A 24,132-nucleotide genomic window follows, 5' to 3' on the forward strand; every position below is an offset into this window, starting at 1 on the left:
GCTTCTTTCCAGAGTTTCTATCAGGAAGCAGATTGCAGAGTTGAGCACTGAAAGAGAGTTTGTGTGGCTTTTAGTCTTTCAGCTGCTGCATTTAACTCCTGCCTTGGGAAAAAAGTCCTGGATGCTCATCAATACTTGTGTTTTTATACCCACACAAACATTTAAACATGTACATGTGTGTACAGACACACACTGGCTCGGGGCTGACAGCACCAGGAAGCTCGGAGGGCCCTGTGGGAAGGCTGCTTTCCAACCATCAGGAAGTTTCCCTAATTGGATTTATTCACATATGCTGGGGCTGATAAGCAGAAGGTTAATAAGAAATAAAGTTGATTTTTCTTAGTTGCCAAATTCCTATTTTTAGTCTGATAATTTAGGGGAGAAATACTGCTAAAAGCATCATTTTATTCCTGGTCTTAATGTAAAGAAAGGATTACTGTATTTTAAATAGTCTTTCTGTCAGCAGTGTGGTTTAAATGCAGGAATTCCAGTTGGTTCCATCAGCTGAGGATTTTTTAAAGACTCCTCACCCTTCCTCTGCCTGGGCATTCCTGCCGTTGGTTTAGGTAGAGTTTAGCATCTGGCATTTTGTTGCTTCCTGGTTGGCCTATGATGATTTCCCTGAGGTTTTCAGGGAGGCTGGAAGGTCCAGGTTAATGGCAAAGGCCCACAGAAACACAGAGGGGGGTGTACTAAACTTTGTTACTTTGGAATTGTTGGCTGAAATTAGGGAGTTACATCAAGTCCCGGCTTCTCAGACCCATCCTTGGCTCAGATTCCAGTGTGTGCCAGATTCCTGCCAAGAAAGATCCCGGACAGACCTGGGGGCTTGCTCGTGGTGAGCTTGGAGGGGACTGTCAAGCCAACAAAGTCGTCTTAGGATGGTGGGAGCATCACTGGGACACTGGAAGCCCGAGTGGGGAAAGCCCTTGGGCAGGGACCCGCGGGGCTGGCCGGGTACCCACATCCCTGATGTAAACAGGCTGGCAGTGCCTTGGCTGAGTTTTCTGTGGAAAGTGGGTCACTGGGAATAAGTGGTTTAGCTTTGTGTCATTTGAGGAGAGGCAGGACAGCGTGCAGCAGTGGAACACGCCAGGCCTGACGTCAGAGCCGCAGGATCCGGGACTGCCGCGCCGCGCCGGGGATGCACTGGGAACACGTGATGGAGGGACAGCATCCTGGGCAGGGGGACAGGCAGCTGAATTCAGGGCACTTCTCCGGCATTACCTGCAGGGTCCTCAGCCAGAGGGCCCAGGAGAAGCCATGTGGTGGGAATTACCAGTCTGAACCTCAGGGGCAAAGGTAGGAAATGCAGGAGAGGGAATCAGTCCTGTTCCATCTCGCCTCCTTCAAGTGGAATAAAACTGTGAGGAGAGTTGGGAGCTCAGACTTTGCTGGGAAACTGGAGGTGGTGTTCAAGTGAGAGGCTTTGGATGCTTTTGTTCTTTGCTTTATGCCCTGAATGTGGGCATAGGAAAACCATGAAGCGGGCACCAAATGATGAGGATTAGGTTTGGCTGCGTTCCTTTGTCTGTTCCACAGGAGCCTGAGCCACAGATAGGTGAGGCCTGGGAGAAATCCTTTCCATGCATCCCATTTTTTTGACACTCTTCCATGTGTGTCAGCTCGGCTGATGCGGTGACAGGCTCCTGGATGGTGTGTTGCCTTCATCAGCATGTCCACGCTCCTCTGAAATCCTCTGGGGAGGTGTGAAAATCTAATTCCCACCTGCCCTGGGGAGGTTGTTTGGGTCGGTGGACATCCGTGGCAGGTGTGGCATGAAATGCTAGATCCCGCCCATCCTGTTTGCAGAGAAGGTGCAGGAGGTTTGCTGCACGCAGCTCTCTGATCTCCGCTAACAAGAGCTGTGCTTTGCCCTTTTCTAGGAATAAAGGTTATATTTGGTGTCAGGATTTTGGGGCTGAGCAGTGTAAATAGTGCTGGGGGATGTGTTGAATCATTGTTTGAACTGCCTCAGTCGGGGGGAGCCGTTGTTTTCATCTGTTCCCTGTGTGCTTCTTTGCAGCTTTTCCGACGTGTGGCAGCTGCCTTGCCTGGGATGGAAAGCACACAAGACAAAAGTAGAGAAGACAGTATCCTTTCTGTGCCTGTGCCAGGCATTACCCTGCACCAGGAAAATCCACTGCAGCCCTCGCTCAGCTCCTGGACATCCCAAAAAGAGGGGGAATAGGGGCAAGTAACCTGCGAGCTGAGGAAGGAAGATTGATGGGTTGGAAGGCTGGGAGCAGGGGTGCTGAGGGTGCAGGGGGAAGCAAGGGGAGGAATGGTGATGCGAAAGGATTGTTTGCTTGGTGTTTGAATGTGTGGAAGGTGGGAGAAAACAGCTGCAAGGAGGCCTGAACAAAAACCCCTGTGGTTCTTGCAGACCTGACAGACAGAATCCAAAACCAAGCTGTCCTGGAAGGGACCTCTGAAGGCCCCTTCTCTGATCCTCCTGCTCAAAGCAAGGCTGACTCCCAAACTGAACCAGTTTCTCTAGGTCACATTCAGGGAAACTTGGGAAATCTCCAAGGATGGAGATCCCATAACCTCCCAGGGCAGCCTAGGACCCCAGGCAGCATCTCTGTGGTGGGAGAGAGAAGACTCAACTGATGGGATCAGTCTCAGCCAAGGGAAAGCAGGTGGCATGAGGGGTGGAAAAGGCTTGAAAAGCAGTATGGCTACACTGGAATGACCGACCTGGCCAGGTGGGTGTGCTTGGAATAGCAGCTTTTCCAGGGTTGCTGGTTTTATTTGCAGCAGGGATCATGGAGCTGGTAAATAGAGGAGAAATTGTGCCTTGGAGGAAAGAGGTCCCAGGAACTGTGGGAGTGGGACAAGCCTGGCACTGAAATTGCATCAGAGCATCTGATGCACAGGGGAAAATAAGGGTTTGGGAAGCTGAGGACTGCAGCTGCTGAGGCACAGGCTTTGTGGTAGGGACTTGAGTGATCAGAAATATTTTGCTATGCAGGTCCCCAAAAGGTTAATGAGCAACAATCTTTATTAATGAGGGGGGGTAGAGTGCACAGGCAGGGCTGTGGCAGGGAGTTTGATCAGCAGTCTCCATATGGGAGTGCATGTAGGGCACTGGGAATTGGGCCTCCTGCAGCCTTCAGATAGCAAGGAATGGATGGGATCCTCTCTCCCAGGCAGCTGCATTAGGATTAACAGGGGCACTTCTGCAAAACGTGGAGGGTTCAAGGATCTTGACCCATTCGTGCTCTGAGATGAAGCTAGCAAGGCTCATGTCAAGCATCTCCAACTTAAACACACTTTAAGCTTTAAATCAGCCAAGTGGACCAAACATTGGAGATGAATTGCCTGTCTTTTGTTTCCATTTCCATGTTTATTTTCTCCAAACCTCTTTAAAAAGCAGCTTCAACCCCCTAAAGAAATAAGTTGGAAGTACCAGCTGTGTGATCTCTTTGCCTCTGTGTTCTGTGATAAGGGGAACGCTGGAGACCTGTGGTGAACAGCTCTGAGCTGGGGATTAGCATTCAAAGCTCCTCCTGGGAAAGGCTCCGTGAGGCTGTAGCTGGAGGGCATCTGCTGGGAATTCGAGCGCTGCTGCAGAGGGAGTCGCTTATCACAGGCAGGCTGTGAGCAGCCAGCTCTGCAGTGACCTTGTGGGACATCAGCTGTCACTGGAAGGGGGAATTCAGGCTGGTGGCAGGGCTGCGCTGGCTGCTGAGGGGAAGCAGAGAGGTTTAACTGCGCAGGGATTGGCGAGGAGGTTGGGGTGGCACGGCCAGAGCTCTGGGGGTGGGCACTGTGCAGTGGTGCCCAGGAAGTGGTGGAGCCCCCATTGCCAGAGGGATTTAAAGCCCTGTGGATGTGGCACTTGGTGGCCTTGGCAGTGCTGGGGAAGCAGGTGGACTTGGAGATCTCAGCGGGCTCTTCCAACCTGAATCATTCTGTGGTTCTGCAGAAGCAGTGATTATACCTTTGAGTGGATCCATGCATCTTGAGTTCCCACAGCAGATCACTGGGATTGCTGGGAAGAGCAGACTGGTTAGAGACAAACATTGGGGTCTGACATTGTTTCTGCTGCAAGTTTCATGTGCCAGTGCCAGGGCAGGAGGGGCAGGTGAGAAACCTTTTGGTTTGGAGCTGGTCTTTCCAAGTATTTCAGCGGGAAGCACTGAAAATGCCATTCAAAATCCCGCTGTTGGTAGGGAAACAGAGTTGGAGATCTGTTTGCCTTAACTTCCTCCTTCCAGTGATTGACATAAAACTGGAAAAGCCTCAAGAGCAGCCTGTCAGTGAAGGAGGCTGTTCCTGCTAATACCATGTGGCTTCCACCTTTCTCCAGAACATCACTGCTTTCCCTCCCTGTCCTCTTCATTGACTGCAGTGTGAATATTGGCTTGAACCTTCCCCTTTCCGTAATAACGTATCGCAGTTCATCATCGCTGGCTGTCTCGTGGAGATGATCTTTAGCTTCACAAGCACACCCCACACACACACACACACAAACCAACAAAATGTCAGTGTCTTCATTATTTATAAGAAAAGAAAAAAAAAAAGCCAAAATATTCCACCGTATTCTAGGTATAACTTTAAAAAAAAACAAAAGCAAAAAAAAAAAGAAGAAAATCCAAACAAAAAAATAGGTACAATTTCTTAATATTTGTTCCTTTTTTAATATGTTATGATATTGCACTTTGAAATGATGGCAACTGAGTAAGTTTGGAATTGGACCTAGATGAGATGTATGTGCAGAAGAAGGCTTGCAAATCTGACCCATTGGAATTTCTCTCAGAAACTGGGAATGCGTAGACAGCAGGCGGAATCACAGGGGGAGGCGGCAGATGCCGAGGGCTGAAGGCTTATCCTTGATAATTAAACACAAATTAACCCCTAGCTCTTAATTGCGAGTCTGCCTGGTGTCCAGACCCAGCCTGGCCTTAGCAGGGATCGGACACCTCTGGCTGCTGGAGCTGGGAATTCTCGCCGAGGCAGCGGGGACACGTTTCCAAGGAAGCATTACTGGGAAATATGGACGGGCTCTTTGGGATGAGTGGCTTCTGGAGGATTTGGGGGGGAAGGAAAGGGTGGATGTGCATTAGCAAAACACTTGCAGGAAACAGGGAAATAATGTTTAGAGTGCAAAATGAGTTTTCAGAGTTTTTTTTTTTTTTTGGTCCTTTTTAAGTAGAACACCAATGAAGTGAATTATTACTGCCCAAGAGATGGGAACCTAACAGTTCAGCTGTTTGGAAGAGAAAGCATTTTGCTTCTTTGCTTTTTTTAGGGGAAATATTGAAATCAGGACTGGCACTAAAACCTGCCAAAGCCGATTGAAACCTTGGAAATTTGGGAGAAGGAGGGAAGAGCAGCTGGCTGCCCCAGCAGAGGGGGAATAGCACCCGCTTTTCCAGAGAGTGGGCATAGGTCGGTGGGGAAGGGTTGTTTACTTTGATCCTACAGAATCCTAGTTGAGGCATCTTAGATGGAAAGGGAGGGACTTGAGTAGGATGGAAACCAACTTCTGATTATGCAGATTTATGCCTTTATTTTTTAGCTCTTTTTTTTTTTTGTTTTAATTTTTATGTTCAGTCTTCCGAGTTGGTTTACTTTGGTTCTCTAGAGCTGTATAGTTTGGTTAAATAATTAGCAATTTAGTTTTCTATGGAATTAGGCTCACAATTAACCCTTTTTTTCTTTGGTATTTATTTCTCGGCTTTAATTTTTTTTTTTTACTCTCTTCAGTGCTGATTTTGTTGTTTTCCTTTGGCTGAGGAATCTGTGTAGAGCTTTGCTGATGTTACGAGATGTAGCTACCCAAGAAACACGGAATGAAACACACTAGAAGTGCACCCTTTTAATCTTTACTAGTCATTGTGAAGTTGCTGTGTAAGTTAATAAACACAATTGTAAATACATTGTTTGCTGGGCGACTCTGGCCGAGTTACAGTGCAGGAAGGAATTCTCGAGTCTGTGTTGCGATTGCAAAGTAAATGGACAATTGCAAGGGAATATTCAGGCTCCTCCTTGGTTCTCTTCTGCCCCTCTCTCTACCATCTAAAATAACCACCTGGGGGAGAGGAAGGGAATCATCCTCACCACCACTTTCCCCAGGAAGCGGGCATAAAAGAGTTGGAATTCTTCATTCCTGAGGTGAATGCCAGGCTCATGCCCTGCCCTGGGTTTCTAGCAACTCTGCACAACAATAACTTAAAGGCAGAACGAGATGTAAAAGTGCTTTTCTAATGCAATATTAAAGGCGAATTTTTTTGACGTGGCATGTCTTGAAATAAACATCAATGATATGTGACAAAGGATCATTCTTTATTTAAAAGAAACTCTCTGGGGGAAGGAAACCTGGCTGCTTTTCCTCTGTTGTACTGTTCTTAACCGTGCTGAAATGCTTCATCCTGCTGCTTCTTCCTTTGCTTTGGTTTGCTTTTTTCTCCTTTGGTTCTCCGTGCAGCTTCTGTTGGTCCTCATTTGCCTGTTCCCCACAAGCACATCCTTTTTTTTCCCTTGCTTCTGATAGAACCAGCCCCCTCTGCTTCCCACAATCCCAAGCTTTAAGCACTGGATTTAAGGAGCTGGCTTAGCCCATAGGGGCTGTGATGGACCAGCAGCCTGGACGCTTTTCCTGGAAGACCTGAGAGCAGGTTTGTCCAGAACTCGCTGGAAACAAAGGTCTGGAGAGCAGCATTCCCACAGCTCCGTGTTCAGCACGGCCAGGGGGCTGCAGGAGCACAGCCAGGTACGTTCAGTGCATGTCCTTGCTTATAGCCTGTGCTTAACAGGGCTCACTCCTGTCCTCGTCCCAGCTCTCCAGAGAAAGCAGACTTCCAAGGTGAGCACAGGAGCAACGTGGTCTTTATAGTAATTTTTTGTTTTGTTTTGTTTTGTTTTATTTGGGTTTTTTTTGCACCATCCGTCTGTCAGGTTTCAGATTTTAATTTTCTTTTACTCCATGGGCGTGGCCAGTGGAACCATGGGAACAGATGTTCTTGATGCTGATTTCTGTGCGATTTTTTGAGTGGAGGTCTCGGCTCTGTTTCTTTTCTCCTCCCTGCTCTGGCTTGCTCGTTGTACAGTCCATCATGCAGCTATTCCATGCCTCACGTTTTGTCTTGATAAAAGTAGTTGAAGAAATTGTGTAAGGGGAAAAAAAAGGTTCCTTTTCTTCATGTTGGAATGTCACTGGTACCTCAGCTCTGTTTGATAATATGAACCAACAACAACAAGAGAACAAATCCCTAGTGCTTGAACTAAATAAATACCTGTCTCATTGGAAAGCTCTGGGTCTCTTCTCTCAGCACGTGCAGCGCAGCGCAGGCGGGAGGAGCAGCTCCTCGGGGGGGCTGAGGTGCTGCAGGAGGCTCTTGTGTGGGCAGGAGGAGTTTTGGGGGGCTCTGTAGCACGGGGAAGGTGCTGCAGGGCTGTGTTTGCTGTCGCTGCGCTGTCTCTGCCATTGTTTCCAGCGCCCCAGGAGCCATGCCGGGGACGGAGCCCGGCCTCTGCCGGCTGAGCTGTGCCTTTCTGCTCCCTTCCCGCTCCTTGCATCCAGCTGCTGCCTCTGCTCCCTTCCCAAAGGCACCCTGTGCGGCCTCACCACTGCCTCAGCTGCCTGGGACACGGCTGCACCGAGCCCAGCTTCCCTGGGGAGGATCCTCCTCGAGCCTCCTTCTTGCTGGAGACGGCAGCCGGGTCTGCGGGGCCGGGGAGGTGAGTAACAGATGCTCTTTGGTGAGTTACCCTCTGCTTTCCTAAGGAGAGGATCCTGCAATCACAGCACGGGTGGGTTGGAAGGCACCTTAAAGACCATCCAGTGCCACCCACTGCCAAGGGCAGGGACACCTTCCCCTAGCCCAGGTTGCTCCAAGCCCCATCCCCAGAAAGAAGGGGAATTACCTGGATTTGGTGTGTGCCCAAACCTCCATCTCTTGGTCAAGGTCTTCACTGTTAAAAGGACCATGAATAAATGGGTCGTTAAACTGGAGTGTAGTGCTGGAATTAGGGATATAGAAACAGTTGTGTGGGGGGACAAGTTCCTGGAGAAGGTTTTTGTCACCGGAGGAGCTTCTGTTCCTTGTAGCCGGCGCCTCCAGGTGCTGCCCTGGGTGGGAGCCTCTGCAAACACCACCTTCACCTCCTCGATTCCTCCTGGCTGCTGCCGTGGGTAGCCTTGGGACTCTCACCTCCCATTGGTATCCCAATTCCCAGCTTCCCTCTGGTCTGGATTGAGCTGCAGGGATGGGGCTGCTGTGGAGCAGGGAATGGTGAGGGGCACCCACCAGCTCCAGAGGGTGCTCCTGGGCACTCACTCGTGGCTGCACTGGGTCGAGCTCCCTCTCCCAGCCCAGCTCCAAAATCCAGGAGGGATTGTCTGACTCAGGTTGGAAGGTGCTGATGGCTTCTTTGCTCGCTGGTGGGATCAGCCCCGATTTTTCCAGGCTGGAGGAGCCAAGGCATCCACCTGGCAGCATCTGCAGAGCTGCTGCGGCAGCCGAGCCGTCCCCTCGCTGCAGTTCTGCTTCCAGCTCCCGAATCCTCGGCAAAGCAAAGTGCAAGGGCTCTCCCTACCTGCTGCAGCAGCACCTTTTTCCATGCTGGGCATGTCCCAGCTCCGAAGGAAGATAAATGGGGCGGGCAGGCTGCGGCACAGCCTGCCGGCGCTCCCGCAGTCAGGGAGGCAGCTGCAAACAGCCGGACCTCAGAGCAGCCTCTCCCTCCCATCTGTGCTGCCTCCTCCTCTGCTGCTTCTCCCTCTGCCTTTCCAGGCTTGTAGGGCTTGGGCTTTCACCAGTGGAATTGTTTTTTTCATCAGTTTAAGAGATTTTTCATCAATTGGCAAAAATAGCAATTTTATTTTCCCCCCGTCTTTAACCATTTTCCCCTTCCCCACCCTGGTGCGAGCACGTGGTGAAGTCAAACATGGGGTTTTATAAAATATTCAGGATCCTCTTGTAGGAGCAGAATGGAGCTGACTGCCCAGATGGACGCTGGAAAGGCCAGGCTCCCATTAATGTTGGGAATTAAAAGTCCTGTGGAATTGCAGCTCAGCCCTTCCTAGGAGGATGAGGGGTAGGGAAGGGCTGCAGGCAGCTGGGTGATGATGCTCCTGCTGCCCTACAGCTCTGCCCTGCTGCTGCTCTTTCCAAATCGAATTTTCCAGGCTTGCCACCTGTTTCTGAGGGTTTGGATATAAATTAGAGCCGTTTTGAGTGCTCGCTGTGGGCCGCCCGGAGAGCACGTCTGGAACGAGGATGTTATTAAAGGCTTGATTAAAGTTACTGCTAATTAAAGCACTGAAGTGTCTCTCCCACAGCCAGTGGCTCCTCGGGTACAGGGCAGGGAAGGGAGAAAATGGGATTTATCTGTGTTCCCAGCACTGGTGGCTTGGCACTGACCTTTCCTGCACTTACCCCAGCTTGGGAAGGGGGGCTGTATGGACATAGGAGGTTTGATCCTGACATTTCCTGAGCTGCTTCATCTCCAGAGAAGTGGGTTTGGATCCCAGTGAGGATCAGGTGGCCCCCAGCTGATTCCTGTGCCATGGGATATTGTGGGATTCATTTTCTGGGCAGTTTGTGGGCAAGATGGGTTCTAGTGGCTCGTGCCTGCTCCTTACTGCGGGTCCCATTTTTCCGAGGGTTTTGGAGTTGTTCTGAGCTTTGGAGCTTCAGTAGCTCTCCCTGCTGGGAGAGAGGAGTGCTGCGGGTCTGGGTGGGAGCTGGGAATAGAGCCGGTGAGCCCTGATCCCTGTCCCTCTGCACTCCTTGTCCCTCTGTGCCTACCCAGCACCACTCTCGGGCACCACGAGCTCCTGGGAAGCCCCTCCTGAGTGCAGCAGACCAAGCCAGGTACTTTTGTGGACTATTTGTGCTTCCAAAATTATTTATATCATATTTAATTGCTCCTTCATTTAGCTCCCTAGTGCAGGGCCTGCCTGCCACCAGCAGCATGAGGACCCCAGGAATTGCTGCTGGAGGCTGCTCCAGCACTGTCCTTGCCTGGATTGCTCCATGTCCCTGGATCTCTGGGAGACCAGCACAGCAGGAGAGAAGCAGGAACAGTTCCAGGATGTCCAGGTACTGCAGGGATGAGGAGCATGGGTGTCTGAGCTCGGGAAAAGGAGCTTTTGCAGGTCAGCAGCTGGACGTGGCACGGGAAGGACAGACAGTTTCTAGGTCATGTTGCTATTGGTAACAGGTTTCCAGATCTTTCCATCTCCCAGTGTGTCTCACCTGGGATTATGCACCAGCTGAACCATAAAATGGATATTGGATTGGTAAATGAGATATTAAATTCTTCCCTATGAGGGTGGTGAGGCCTTGGCACAGGTTGCCCAGAAAAGTTTCCCACTATCCCAACCATCCCTGCCCTCTGGCAGTGGAAGCCATTCCCTGTGTCCTGTCCCTCCATGCCTTGTCCCCAGTCCCTCTCCAGCTCTCCTGGAGCCCCTTCAGGCCCTGCAAGGGCTCTGAGCTCTCCCTGGAGCCTTCTCCTCTCCAGGTGAGCACCCCCAGCTCTGCCAGCCTGGCTCCAGCCCTGGAGCAGCTCTGGGGCCTCCTCTGGGCTCTCTCCAGCAGTTCCAGGTGCTGCTGCTGTGTCCCCAGGGCTGAGGCAGCTCTGCAGGTTGGGGTCTCACCTGGGCACAGGGACAGAATCCCCTCCCCTGCTGCCCACACTGGGGAATCAGCTCAGCACACAGGGATTTTGGGATGCCAGCGCACGCAGCTGGGACATGTGACAGGTTGGAAATGGGGACAGTGGCCCTGTGGATCAGGAGCTGTTTCACTCCCGTGCCCCTCCTGCAGCAGGAGTAGCCACTGGGGCTGGATCAGTGGCCCAGGAGTGGCAATGCCACGGGGAGGTGACGGTGAGTGAGAGCTGCGGGGTCACAGGCACAAGGATGAGGATGCAGTGGGCTGTGTGGGGCTGGATCCTTCCCTTCTCCAGCCCTTGGGAGCTGGGCTTTGTGCTGCAGTTAACAGAGGCATGGAGGGGCTGAATCCCTGCCCTAGGAGCTGGGAGCCAGGCGTGGCTTCTGCTTTGCACATCAAACAGAACCAGGGATTGTGTCCAGCCACCTCGAGCCCCAAAAGGGCTGGCACTGCCTGACCCTGTGCTGGGTCCTTCCCAAGCAGCCATCCCACGAACCCGTGATGCAGAGGAAGGAGCTGCTCTGCCAGCACAAATGGTGGTTCTCTTGCACAGGAGCAGGATTTTGGGGGCAGCTTTGTCCCTTCTTTGTCCCACTGTGCCACACTCAGAGGCTGGAGGTGCGACCCCAGAGCTCCCGGCTGGAAAGGCCGGGAGGCAGAGGGGAGCTGGTGTCACCCCTGGGCAGCTCTCCAGGGGAACACAATCTTTCCCATCCCCAGAGGTGGCCGAGACTGAGCGTTCCCTCCTCATCCTCACTCATCCTCAGGCCAGGGCTGGTTTTTCACTGCCTTTATTAGACTTCAAAGGGTTTTTTTTGTATTTTTTTCCCTTTCCGGGAGCAGGTGCGCAGCAGGAGGGAGGCAGGGAATGCAGGAGAGGATGAGGATGGTGTGTTGGGATATCCCAATCCCCTGATGGGCACAGGCATGAACTGACCCGGGGCTCTAAAGGCAGGAGCAGGCTGGGGTGCTGGTGTCACTGCTGGTTTTCTATCCAGCTGTGGGGTTTGTAATTCCTAAATTCAATGTCAGTTGTGGTTCCAGGATACCATCCTGGCTCTAGGGGTGACACTTAACAGCTGTTCCTCACCTCTTCCATCACCCAACCAAAACCCTGAGCTGCTGCTTGTCCCCTGGCCTGACCAGGGGTTTGTCCCTGGTGTGCCCCCCCTCAATCCCAAATCCCTGCTGTGAAGATCCCGGCTTGGCTGCCAGAAAGGCTCCCTGGTCCCCATGGAGAGCTGCCCTTCTCCCCCTCCCAAAAATCAGGGTGAACCTGAGGATGCTGGGTGTCCCTCCCACTCGGCTGGAGAGGTTGGGATATTCCCTGGGCTCTTCTCAGCTTCATTCCCAAGGGTTTAACTCCCAATTTCTGAAGGTTTTGCACCATTTCTCCAACTTGGCCAGGCCTAGGGGACCGGTGCATGTTGGAAAGGGGTGGAAATCCTGCAAAGGTTTTCATCCTCCTTAATCTTTTACCCACCTCTTGAGCATCCCTGTGGTGCCCTCTGCTGCTGGAGCCTCTCCCAAAAAATGCCCTTAAAAAGCCTCTGCATTGTGGGGTTCACCCAGCCAAAAAAGATCCAGCCACTTCCCCCCAAATTAAATTAAAAAAATTTAACTTTCCCCCCTTGTCCCAAACCCGGAATTTCTGCAGCCAGCTCCCTGTGGAGATTTGGGATGGGGCAGCTCTGCCAACAGCCCCGGCAGCTCCCCGGGCCCTTTGCCGATGGGATTCAGGTGCTGTGGGGCTCTGGAGTGGGTTTGGGGGGCTCTGAAGCACGTGGGGGTCACTTAATGCAGAAGCTGGGGCTGGGAGCGGGGCGTGTGTGGGAGTCTGTCCCCGGCGTGTTCTGGGGAGGCTGAGGGGCGCTCAGGGCAGGTTCCAAGGCAGGGCTGGGAAGCAAAGGGGGTCGTGGCCCAGCCTGGTGGCCACTAAAACCAGCAGGGCATCCACATGAAGGAGCCCAGGGCGGCGCCGGTGGCGGCCCCGGCCAGCAGCCCCAGGGCCATCTGGTCCCCGGAGACGCGGTAGGGATCCTCGCGCACGATGACGTGGGTCACGCCGGGAGCTGCCAGGGAAAACGGGCTGTCACCGGGGGTGGATGGCCTCGGTCAACCCCCCCACCCCCCCGGGGCCACCGGGCCACCCACCTCCGTACTGGTGGCCATAGTGGCCGGAGCTGATGTAGGCGGCCTGGTGGGAGTCCAGGGGCACCGTCTGGTAGTAGTCGTCATCGTAGGGGTCGTACACGTGCACCTGCGGCGACGGGCGTGGGGGACTTGGGGTCAGGCTCCCCTCGGGGGGGACAGGGCCCTGAGCCCCTTAGATGGGGAATTCCAGCGGTCCCAGGGGCTGGGGACAGCCTGTGCTCAGGTCACCCTGACTCTGCCCCTTCCTTGTCGCTGTAACAGTGTCCCTGTTACCTTAACAGTGTCCCTGCCACCTTAACAGTGTCCCTGTCACCTTAACTCTGCTCCCATTCCTTCAGCTGTTCCTGTCACCTTAACTGTGCCTCTGTGACCTTAACTGTGTCCCTGCCACCTTAGCAGTGTTCCTGCAACCTTTACAGTGTCCCTGTCACTTTGACAGTGTCCCTGCCATCTTAACAGTGTCCCTGCCACCTTAACAGTGTCCCTGTCACCTTAAACGTGTCCCTGTCACCTTAACTCTGCTCCCATTCCCTTCTCTTGTTCCTGTCACTTTAACTGTGCCCCTGTTACCTTAACTGTGTCCCTGCCACCTTAACTCCACTCCCATTCCCTTCACCTGTTCCTGTCACCTTAACTGTGCTCCCATTCCCCTTAACTGTGTCCCTGTCACTTCAACTCTGCTCCTATTGCCTCTAACTGTTCCTGTCACCTTAACTGTGTCCCCATTCCCCTTAACTGTGCCCCTATGACCTTAACATCGTCCCTGTCACCTTACCCATGTCTCTGTCATCTTAGCTGTGTTCCTGTCACCTCAACTCTGCTTCTATTGCCTCTAACTGTCCCTGACACCTTAACTGTGTGTCCTTGTCACCTTACCTGTGTCCCACTACATCAACTCTGCCCTCTTAATGGTGTCCCCGTCACCCTAACAGTGTCCTTACCGGTGTCCCCATAACCCTGTGTTCCTGTCACCCTCTACCAGTGCACAGGGTCCCTGTGGCTCTGTCACCTGCCATCAGTGGTGGCATCCAACCCCTCCCCACCTTCTCCCCTGTGCCCTGAGGCTGCACACTGGGTGTTGGGGAGCCCCCCCAAGCTCAGGGTTGGGGTAACCTCTCCCTGCCCAAACCCTGAATCCCAAATCCTGTGCCAGGACGGTGTCCCTGCTCAGGGGACAAAGCCTCACCGGGGTGGATTTAGACTCCAGCACGGCCATCTTCCAAGCACTGCAAACAAAACAGAGGCACTCGTTTTTGGTGGGTGCTGGAGGGGTGGGAATTGTCCCCTTCCTCCCCACGGGGACCTGGATGTGGCACTGTTCTTTCATTCCCTGTTAAATGAGTGCTGGGCCAACAGTTGGGATTGGGAATGTGCTGGGAGGTACCTGACATCACAGGGATGGCCACAGGGCAGTCCCTGGGACTGGCCCTGGCTAAAACCAGGGCAGGCAGGAAAACGACACCTAAGTTGGGGGGAAGAGCACATAATGGATGAATTTCCACTCAGCTGAGGTCAAGCTCAGTTGATGAAGTTCTGCTTGGCCACAGCATGTTTCCCTCCACCCAAGGTCAGCTGAACGTTTGCTACTTTTAATTTTTAAAATTTTAAAAAAAAATTTAATTTCTAAGTTTTTAAAGAAATAAATAGAAGTGAAACAGTACTAAAAAGGGCAGTTTGCCTCAAGCCAGTGAGGGCTTCACATTCAGACTTTTTATTTCCAAATAATGATGAAAACCCTTCTCCTCAGTCAGGCCAAGAGGGGATATTCATCCATGAGGAAACTCCTCTCATCAGGAGATGGACTGCTTAAAACCAGCTGCTTTTGGCTCTGGATTATTCAGTGAGAGCCCCAAATCTCCTCCTGCCCCTTTTGCCCTGCAAATATGTTTGAGAACAGGGACTGGGGGCCGGTTTAGCCAAGGGTGGGATGTGGGAGCAGGACAGGGCTGTCCTGCGGCCTGGGCCCTTTCAAGGCCGGGATAATTGGGATGGAAAAGTCGCTTACACGGCGTCGTCCTCGCTCTCGGCACACAGCGTGGTCTTGGAGCCGTCCCGCAGCACCACGGTGAGCAGGCAGTCCCGGCTCCTCCCCTCGGGCGGCTGCACGTCTGCGAAGAGAAGGGATGGGGTGGGATGCAGCCTCGGTCAAGGAGGTGTCCCACAGACCCTCCCCAGGCTCCACATTCCTCCTGGCACAAGAGCTGGTGGGTTTAGTTTCGGCTCCGTCTCCACATGGAGGATGCAGTTGGGCTCACACAGGTTAAAAGCCAGCACGAGGAATGAGCTGATGGGCAGAAACCTCCACCCCCATGGCAGAAAGAGCACGGAAGGGCAGCAAACTGCCAAAAATCTGCTCGAGGCCACGAGGCCAAGCTGCCTGTGCTCTGAACTTGCCGGAGCGCACCCAAATTTTGTAGGAACGGGAGATGCTGGTGTGGGATCGTGAGCTCCAGCAAGAGCAAAATCTTAAATCCCCGAGGCTGGTGTGTGTTCCCCCGTTGTGAAGCTTGGCAGGAGCCTGTGGTGAGCACAAAGCTGTGGGATTGTGCTCCCACGGCCGCTCGCAGCCCAAGAAAGGCGCTTTGTGCGGCGGCGTGGGCTGCGGGGCCCCGCCAAGCTGCTGCTTTGTTCCCCTTGTTTGTGCGAGACGTGAGTGATGAGTCAGGGCCGTGGGATCCTGTTTGTTACAAGCACAAACCAGGAGGAGAGTTCCTCCTTCCTTCCTTCCTCCTTCCTTCCCTCCTTCCCCCAGGAAAAGCAATGGCAGAGACCATCCAGTGTCTCCTGGCTGGGAGCGAGGAGGGGTGAACGGGGCAGCCTGGGGGTAATTAATGGGTTATTTTGGGGGTCTGCTGGATGTGCACAGGTGGAGCCTCGTTTAAGAGGGGTGCAGGCACACGTGGGATGGGGTTGGGAATGCCGGGCTCGGGAGCAGGGGCTCGGCTCACCTTTGCACTCGCGGCCGATCCGCACATCCCGGCAGCTGTACTTGATGTGGATCCGGCCGTCCATGTCCCGCTGCGTCTCGTCGTGGTAGTAAACCAGGCTGCCGTCCAGGTAGAGCACAAACCAGTTCCTCTTCCAGCGGCGCAGGATGGAGCCTGGTGGGACAGGGAGCAGGTGCAGGAGGCCAGCGGGATGCGGCCAGCGCGCTCACAACCTCATCCCCAAACTTGGATCCCTCCTGTGAGCCGCTGCACCCCACAGGACACCTGTGCCTGGCACCAGCATCCGGGGCAGCGTGAGCAGGTGGGAAAAGTGGGAAAAGACTGCCAAAAAAGCCATCAGGCCGTTGGGTGCTGCCCTGCCGAGGCACGGGAGCGGATCCAGCCCCGGACATGGAGCCGCGTGTGTTTTCATGGCAGGCAGCCCCTCTCTCCGCTGACGTAAATCCACGAGCGGCTGAGCCACAATCTCCCTGCTGCCGTGGATTACCCGCCCAGGTCGGGACTCCTTGTGTCCCCCACACCCCACCTCTTCCCAGCAAACCTGTCCGGGTGTTTTTGGGGTGCTCCCAACCCGGAAAGCTCAAGGGTGGCACTTACTCTGGCGCCAAAGCCAACCGCTCTTCACCAGCGCCATGGCTGCCGCGGGCTTCACCAGATCTGCCGGGATGGGAACAGTAACGGGGTTAAAACAGCAGCTCCTGCCTCGCCCCCGGCTCTGCCCATGGCTCCCACCTCCCCACAGCCTCGGGGCATGGGGATTCACCCTTGCTGCTCCTGGTATTTCTGGGGGATGAGCTCAGCGCCCGGGTTAATCGGGATTCCGTCATCTGGGAAACGTGGCAAAGGAGACACTGTGGCCACCTTTCCTCCTGCCTTTAATCTCATTGGGATTTAGGGATTATCAACCCGTGGAGGTAAGTGCAGAAATCCGGGCTGCCTATGAAAACAGGCAGTGCCTCCCCACAGCCCCAGTAACTTTCCATGCTAAACGACACCTACACTTGTTTGTTTTCCCTGCCTGGATGGAAATTAGTCCTTAATAAGGCCATGAAGTCATCGCTCCCCAGGTCCCCGAGCAGAGCCAACACCCCAGGGGCAGGCAGGAGCAGTTCCCGGCCATGGCCCCCGTATCCACTGGGAATCCCAGCTCCCAGTGATGGGAACTCGGCCCCCTGGCATGGCCTCCAGGACCTCCCACCAGCTCTGGGGGCACGGCAAGGCACAACCCCCCCCAGCACCTCTGTCCCTGCGTTACCGAGTGCCTGGACCCCTGAGTATCCAGGTCCCCATGGAGTTTGCAGCCCTGCTACCATCACCCGTACTGCCACATCCCCGGGAAATCACAGCCCGTGGATGCCCCCATCCCCTGGCACACTCAGCCTGCACTGCCCACATCCCTAGGAAATCACAGCCCACGGATACCCCTATGCCCTGGCACCCCTCTCTGCCCTCACACCCCTGCACCACCCTCATCCCACTCTGCTCACACCCCTCGGTACCCACATCTGCTGCCCTCATCCCACATCCCTGACATCCCCCCTCCGTGCCACATTTTGTGGCACCGTTTCTCCCCCCTCAGGAGCCCGCCCCTCTGCATACCGACCCCCCGGCAGTGTCCCTGCCCGGTCCCGATCCCCGCCGCCCCCGGCCCCCGCAGCCGCCCCGCGCATCCCTCACCGGGCGGAGGCGGCGGTGCCCGCTGCGGGATGCGCTGCGCTCCGCTCCCGCCGCCCGGCTCTGCCCGCCCGCCCGCGCGGCTCGCCGGGAGCTGTAGTCCGGCACCGGCATCCCCGGTGCTGCCCGCCGGGAAAAGCCCCGCTTTCCCCCGGTTTCGCCCCAAAAAGCCGCTGCCCGGCTTTTATGGTTTATCCGGCAGCTCCCATCCTCGCTCTCTCAAATCCCCCCTTTCCATCCAGCACTGCGGGTGCCCTTGGGAAGGGGCTCAGCCCGAATTTGGGGGTGCCTGGGGCACGCAGGATTTTGCTGAGAATGGCTCTGAGGAGGTGTTTCATGCCGAAATAAACCAGGAAAAAGTTTTGAGCACCGAAGTGCTCGTCTGAAATAAATTTCCAAGTGGAGTGAGCAATCCTCTGGGTCAAAATCAAGGCTTCTGTCCTTCTGTCTTCTCCTGGCTTCTGCTGGAATTAGAACTGTCCCGGGCTCTGGGGCATGATTGGATTATTTGGGGAAGTCAAGACACAAGTCAGGTGACAGCTAAGGCTGGGTTGTTAACAAAAGATGTTTATTGACAACGTGGCAACGTTTAATATATGTTAAAAAATTATATTCCAGCACATTATTCAATGTGAAGCCCTTTCCCCTCCTGTCCCTCCAGCGCTGGCTTTATTTCCTTTTTTAGAAGGAATTAAATTAATCCAGCAGCCTGCTGGATGATCCCAAAGGAGTTAAAAGGGAATCACCCCCTCAGCCAGCCCACACTCACAGCCTTGCACATCCCCCTGTGCTGGTTATGGGGCTGCAAAACATCCTGGTGCTGCTGAATATTCCCAAAATCAGGGAAATTGTTTAGAAATCCAGCTGGGCCACAGACTTTGTCCTGCCACAAGTCCAGAAAAAAGTTCCCTTAGGAAGGGATTTGGACTGAAATTTGGATTTATCCACTGGATTGGGCTGCCTCTCCATATAGACATTAATTGGAATTAATTGTTGTCAAAACTTTTCCATTGTGGTTTTCCTCTTGGGAAGGAAACAGTGCTGTTTTGGGATTGGGGGGGGGGGGGGGGGGGGGGGGGGCTTGGTCTTTTTTATTTTTGTTGTTGTTGTTGTTGTTGTTGTCAGCTAGGTTGGGGGTTTTTTATGTTAAATGGGATAAATTTGGGGCATGCTGGGTGGAAATGGTGACCCAAAGAGCCAGGAAATGATCTCCAGCCAGCGAAAGGAGACGATGCCATGTGGGAATGCACTCTCAGAAGAGCCAGATCTTGGATTCCACCCCCCCCCCCCCCCCATTTTCCAGAGCAGTTGGGGGTTGTTTAATAAAATCCATGAACTTTCGTGCCTCTGGTTTGTTTTCCCTCCTGCAGTGACTCGTGCCTGGTGGGGATCTCCCCCATCCCAGCCACAGCCTTGCGTTTTAAGGAATTTCCAAAACTCTTCCCACCTCTCGGGAAATCCCTGTCTTCCACAGGGGGTCTCCCAGATTCCAGGGAGCTGTGGCGATGGGAGGGAGCTCAGAGCTGAACGTGGGGACAGCACTTGCTGTTGCTGTCATCCCCGGATCTGGGGACAGGTCGGCACCCGGTTAAACTCCCCGCGAATCCCTCCTTTTCCTGCAGCTGAGCGTGTCCCTTGGGTGCCGCTGGAATCCTGCAGGAGAGATGAGCGAGGAGAAACGTTCCCTCCGGCATGTTTGTCAGCCGTTCCCAGGGCGGGGCAGCAGACCCTTGGCGGTCCCCATTCCCCGGGGAGCCGCTCCACACCCGCGGCTCAGGGAGCGCAGCTCTCAGCGCTGTGCCACCAGAACCAGCAGCAACACCCAGGGAACCGCTGTTGGGAGGGATCCGGAGTGGGGGGAATGCCAGTCCCGGGGTGAGACCCGCGGGATTCTCCGTCCCTTCCCAAAACACTCCTGCCCTGCCCTGAGCAGGGTGAGTGAGGGGCGGGTGCGGGTCAGAGGAGCAGCAGGGCAGCGCTCCGTGAGGGCGGCGGGCAAGGCCGGGCCCCGCGGCTCCCCGCTCCCTTCCCGCTCCCGGCCCGCGGCCCTGCGCCCGCCAGGCGACCCGGGAAGGGTCTCCCGGAGCCGGGATCAGCTCGCGGATCGCCGCAGAGCCCCACCTGGCACATCACGGTGGGATTCCCGCAGCGGCCTTCTGCCTCCCGTCAGCCTTCGTGGACTACAGCTCCCATCATGCCTCGCTGAACTACAACTCCCGCCATGCCCGGCGGCTCTACCCCTGCCGTACTACACCTCCCAGCACGCCCCGCGCCCGTCCGGGCCCTGTCGCCGTATGTCCTTCCCCCGCCTGCCGCGTGGACTACACTATCCACGATCCCTCGCGCGGAGCGGCCAGCGGCGGGCCGCGGCGGCGGCGCGCGGAGCATGCCGGGAGCTGTAGTTCCCCAGCGGCGGCGGCTGTAACGGTCCCGCTGGTGGTACTGCCCCCCCTACCCCCCCCCATTCCCGGCTGGCGGCTGCGGGAGCAGCGGGAAGAGGAGGAGGAGGAGGAGAGGGAGAGGGAGAGCTGCTGCACCGGCACAGGGGGCCGCCGCCGCCCGAGCAGCCGCAGGTAAGGCGAGGGGAAGGGAAGGGGGACCCCCGCGGGTGACAGCGGCGGGAAAGGGGTGGCGGCGTGGGGGCACCGCGCTGATGCCGGGGGGCGGCCGGCGGCTGCACGGGGAGGGGGGCGCTGGGGCAGCATCGCCCAGCCCCGGGCGGGGGGAGCGCAGAGCGGAGCCCTGGGGCGGGGGGAGCCCGGCAGAGCCCGTGTCCCCCCGGGCTGTCCCCGGGGCTGCTGCCGCCGTGTCCCCGTTCTCCGCGGGGGCTCCGCCGTGTGTCCCCGTGCCGCAGAGCCCGGAGTGTGTCCCCGTCCATCCCCCGGCGCAGCGGGCAGTGCCCCCCCAGCCTGTTGCCCCCCCAAAACCCGCTGTCCCCCCCGGCAGAGGTTGTGTCCCCTCCAGGGCTGTCCCCCCGCTCCGGGCTCGCCCCCATCCATAGGAGCAGGGGACGGGATGGCCGGGCTGGGGGTGCCCCCGGGATGGGCGAGCCCCCCGAGATGTGCCCGGGGCACGTGGGGCCGGCAGCGGAGGGGCCGGGGACAGGGACGAGCCCGCCGGCAACTCCAGGGCCGCCAGCCCTGTCCCGCAGCCCTCCTCGGGGCGTGAAATGCTCCTGAAATGGGGATAAAATGGGGATAAAATGGTTAAAGGCTGCGCGGAGCGGGGGGATGTCGGCGCGCAGCATCCACAGGAATGAAAGCGGGGACGTCCAGGTTGGGAAATGCAAGGCGGTGTTGAGGTTTTCTGCCTGGGTAAAATGCCTGTTCCGGTCGGTTTTTTATGGAAATGTGGATTATTTCTTCCTCCACCCCCCCCCCCCCCTTTTTTTTTTTTTTTAATGTGTTTTTAATAATGATGGCTCGCATGCTCTGTTGTTGGCATTGTGGTGCTCAGGGCAGCGAAGTCCATCGCTATATTGTGGGGGAATAATGCCAAAAAGGAGCTTGGTTTCAGTCCTTTATAGAGAGCAGGGCAGCCTGGAAGTATGGAAATGACATAAATATTCATTAGCAGAAAGAGGTTTTGCACCGGCTTGGGTTCTGGGGGCATTTTCGCCCCCCCCACTGCATATGGTGATGGGCTTTTGGGTTATGGTTTGTATTTCCCTAAGCTGAATTTTATTTATTTGGTGCTCATTATTGTCAAGTGCAGAAAAATGAGCAGGTTGAGGGTATTTTTTTTCCCCCCTCTCCTGGACAAAGACATGTTGTACTAAGCAGAAAAAAAACCCAGAAAGATTCTATTTTTGTTTTAATCAGAATATGATTTAAGATGCAGTGGTGTGTTTATTTTTGCTGTTAAATAGTGATGGAGGAAGTCAGAGCCTTTTTTTTTGTGTGTGTGTGTTTTTAAAGGAATGTGAATGATGGAAACATCTTTAGGGAAACATTTTGCTGGACTTGATTGCATCAACTGCATTATTTCATAAAATGTGAGCTGTGAAGTGGTTGTTGATTAGAACTCAAATTGAGGAGCGATGTTGAGCAATGTAAAGAAAAAGGAAATTAGTATGAAGAGGCCAAATGCTTATTTTCTTTTTTTTTTCAGTTCTTTCTGATTCTGAATTTTAACTGTTTCATGGATTCTCCTGACCCTTATGGTTGAGTCTATTTCAAAAAAACAAAACAAAACAAACCAAACAACACCTATGATCTGTGTGTTTATTCTTATTATAGATACATAGTTAATTAAAAGGACTGATATCAGCCAGCATTGTGTATTTTGCATTCAATTTGTGTTAAATCCGATTAACTTTTGTTCTCTAAGTTGCAAATACCAACTTACCCTGCCATGCATCCCAACTTTTTATTTACCAAAGCAAATGTTGATGGTTTTTAGAAGGAATCTTTCTCTCCCAAATCTGGTGCCTTTTTTTGGGGGAGTGTGGGATAAGTGTTACAGATGTTATTGTCCAATTCTAGGGGGTTTGAGGTATATTCTTCAGCTGACTAAAATTCCTGGCTGTCAGCAAAGACGCACTTTTTTTGGACAGGTAGATATATATCCTCTGGAACAAAGGGACTGGAAGCAAAATCTGTTTGGAGTTTGTTCAGAAAATATTCCTTGGAGCGAGAAGCATGAATTGCAGAAAAAAATTTACATGGAATAACCGGGATACGGTAATTTAGGGAGAACATCTGTGGAGGTGCTTTCTGCTCTCGGTTGGCACTCACCTGTCAAACGCCGCGGTGAGCCTGCTCTGCAGCAGGTGAACAACCCGGGGGGTTTAAATCTGTTGAATCAAGTGAAGTTTCCCTGGTCCCCATGATCCCAGGGACAGCAGGGAAGAACAGGGCACAGAGGTGCTGAAAGCATTTCTGAGGGGAATAAGAATGCTTCGGAGCAGCAGTTCTGTGAAAGGCCTTCAGTACCTGCACTGGAGGCATAATTAAATGCTAATTGAATCGGGGCTGGATTGAATTCTGTGCTGTGCCTGGCAGAGCTCAGCTCGGGAGGTGTGTGTGGGATCCAGGGCACTGCCTGCCTTTGGGAACTGCTCCAAGGCACCGCTCTGCCTGGCAGGGAAGTGGGACACTGGCCGCTGGGATGTCACCTGCTGGCAGAGCTGTGACCACAATTCCCTCTGGCTCTGGCTCCAGGTGTGCTTGGCACTTCAGACCTTGCTGCTCAGGTGCTCAGAGCCCTGCGTGCTCCCAGCCAGGAGCTCTGAGTGCATTCCCAGCTCTCTGTAGAGTTGTCGGGGCTGTCAGGAGGGAAGCACAGCTTTGATATGTCCCTCTGTGAGCTCTCTGCTGCCTTCAGCAGGGGTTGGGAGCTTCGTTTGTCTCCCAGCGCTGCCTTTGGGGCTGATGGGATCTGCAGAGGCCCCCGGTTTCCCTTTCCGCAGCACAAGAGCTCCGTGTACTTTCTGTTTCCTCTGCGATTCCCAAAGTCTCTCCGTGTGCTGGGGCATTCCTCTCCCTGTTCCTGTCCCCACTCAACTCCCTCCTGCCTGTGCCCTGATCTTCCTCGTCAGCTGGGCTCAGCTTTGCTGCTCAAAATCCATCACTTCTCACCTTCAGTCCATAGGAATATTCAGTCTGGAATGACTGACTAGGAAACAGCTCCTGGCATGCTCTGTAGTATTTTCTCTCTGCTGGTTCCAAGTTCCAATCCCTTGGTCCCTCTGATGCTGCTGGATTCTCGTGCCGTGCATCACTTCAGTGAACAGATGAAGATTTCTGTTTCGGTGACAAATAAAATCCACCGGTCTGCTTTTTAACCCGTTGATGGTCTTTCAGGTCTCTGAATTAAAAAATACTGATTCTTGATCTGTCACTGTTTAAAAGTGGGAATACATTTTTAGGAGTTATTTCCATGTGACTCAAATACCAGTTGGACAGACGCAGTTCTCCAGAGCTGTTTAAATTGTGTCACCTTCTTGTTCCTTCCGCTCAAGTGAATCACTCTGTTCCTACTTTTGTGTCCAAAACACTGATATCCCTAAATACCAGGGAAGAATGTCAGTGGCAGGGCTGTGTTTATTTATGCAAATTCATAGAATCCCAGAAGGATTTGGGTTGGGAGGAACCATACAGCCCATCCAGTGCCACCCCTGCCATGGCAGGGACACCTTCCACTGTTCCAAATTGCTCCAGCCTGGCCTTGGACACTTCCAGGGATCCAGAGACAGCCACAGCTGCTCTGGGCACCCTGTGCCAGGGCCTCCCCACCCTCCCAGGGGGAACTTTTTTCCAAAAATTTGTGTAAACCTGATTTTTGGAGAAAGTCAGGATGTGATTGCACTTCCTACTTGCCCACCTGGGCAGAGGGAGAGAACAAAATCAATATAAAAACATGCCTATGATCTATATTTCATGTTATGCTCTGCTTTAACAGAGCTTTGTTGGCTGGATAGTCTTGAGGTGGGGTTTTATGTTTGTTTTTAGCTTGAATTGGAAGCAACAGTTGGGAATTTCTAGGATTTTCTTTTGCTGAGGACAAGTGTGCCATGGGCGTCTGAAGCAGGAATCCCAGACCTGTAATTAGGATCCCAGGCAGCAAAGATCCAGCTTTTGAGGCAGATCCAGCATTTGCAGATCTGAAATTTGTGGGAGCTCTTTATTTTTAAGACCCGCGTAGGGAAGGAGCTTCTGTTGATGATGACGGAGACTCACAGATTTTTTAGAGTGTGAGTGGGACTTGGATAATTTTTCCAGAGC

At 53.9% G+C, this 24,132-nt stretch overlaps 3 protein-coding genes across 11 annotated transcripts in view; 2 read left to right on the forward strand and 1 right to left on the reverse strand.

Moving 5' to 3' along the window:
* Nucleotides 1–7,259, forward strand: part of RAB6A (RAB6A, member RAS oncogene family) — a 42,718-nt gene extending 35,459 nt beyond the window's left edge. For all 4 annotated transcript variants that reach the window (XM_038134974.1, XM_038134963.1, XM_038134952.1 and 1 more), the window contains 2 exons: nucleotides 2,027–2,093; nucleotides 4,224–7,259. In XM_038134974.1, the coding sequence (XP_037990902.1) occupies nucleotides 2,027–2,093; nucleotides 4,224–4,288 (132 nt within the window). In that variant the 3' untranslated portion in view covers nucleotides 4,289–7,259. The remainder of the gene's footprint in view (nucleotides 1–2,026; nucleotides 2,094–4,223) is intronic.
* A 4,147-nt stretch (nucleotides 7,260–11,406) lies between these two features.
* PLEKHB1 (pleckstrin homology domain containing B1) lies at nucleotides 11,407–19,660 on the reverse strand. 5 transcript variants are annotated; one of them, XM_038159252.1, is made up of 8 exons: nucleotides 19,529–19,660; nucleotides 18,855–19,060; nucleotides 16,331–16,390; nucleotides 15,734–15,886; nucleotides 14,791–14,893; nucleotides 13,972–14,011; nucleotides 12,786–12,891; nucleotides 11,407–12,703 (listed from the first exon to the last, which is right to left on the reverse strand). In XM_038159252.1, exons 3-8 carry the CDS (start codon nucleotides 16,365–16,367, stop codon nucleotides 12,567–12,569), a joined length of 576 nt encoding a protein of 191 aa, XP_038015180.1. In that variant the 5' UTR covers nucleotides 16,368–16,390; nucleotides 18,855–19,060; nucleotides 19,529–19,660; the 3' UTR covers nucleotides 11,407–12,566. The 5 variants fall into 5 exon arrangements, with proteins under 5 accessions (XP_038015180.1, XP_038015340.1, XP_038015092.1 ...); XM_038159412.1 differs by lacking the exon at nucleotides 19,529–19,660 and having other exon boundaries at nucleotides 18,855–19,229; XM_038159164.1 differs by lacking the exons at nucleotides 18,855–19,060; nucleotides 19,529–19,660 and adding an exon at nucleotides 17,411–17,510.
* A 186-nt stretch (nucleotides 19,661–19,846) lies between these two features.
* FAM168A (family with sequence similarity 168 member A) overlaps nucleotides 19,847–24,132 on the forward strand; it is a 129,594-nt gene continuing 125,308 nt past the window's right edge. Inside the window, exon 1 of one of the 2 annotated variants that reach the window (XM_038158935.1) lies at nucleotides 19,847–19,980. The gene's annotated coding sequence lies outside the window, so the exon portion shown is untranslated. The remainder of the gene's footprint in view (nucleotides 19,981–24,132) is intronic. The other variant, XM_038158850.1, reaches the window with a different exon arrangement.

This window comes from Motacilla alba, chromosome 1 (assembly GCF_015832195.1).
Source record: "Motacilla alba alba isolate MOTALB_02 chromosome 1, Motacilla_alba_V1.0_pri, whole genome shotgun sequence".
Classification (NCBI taxonomy): Eukaryota; Metazoa; Chordata; class Aves; order Passeriformes; family Motacillidae; genus Motacilla; species Motacilla alba.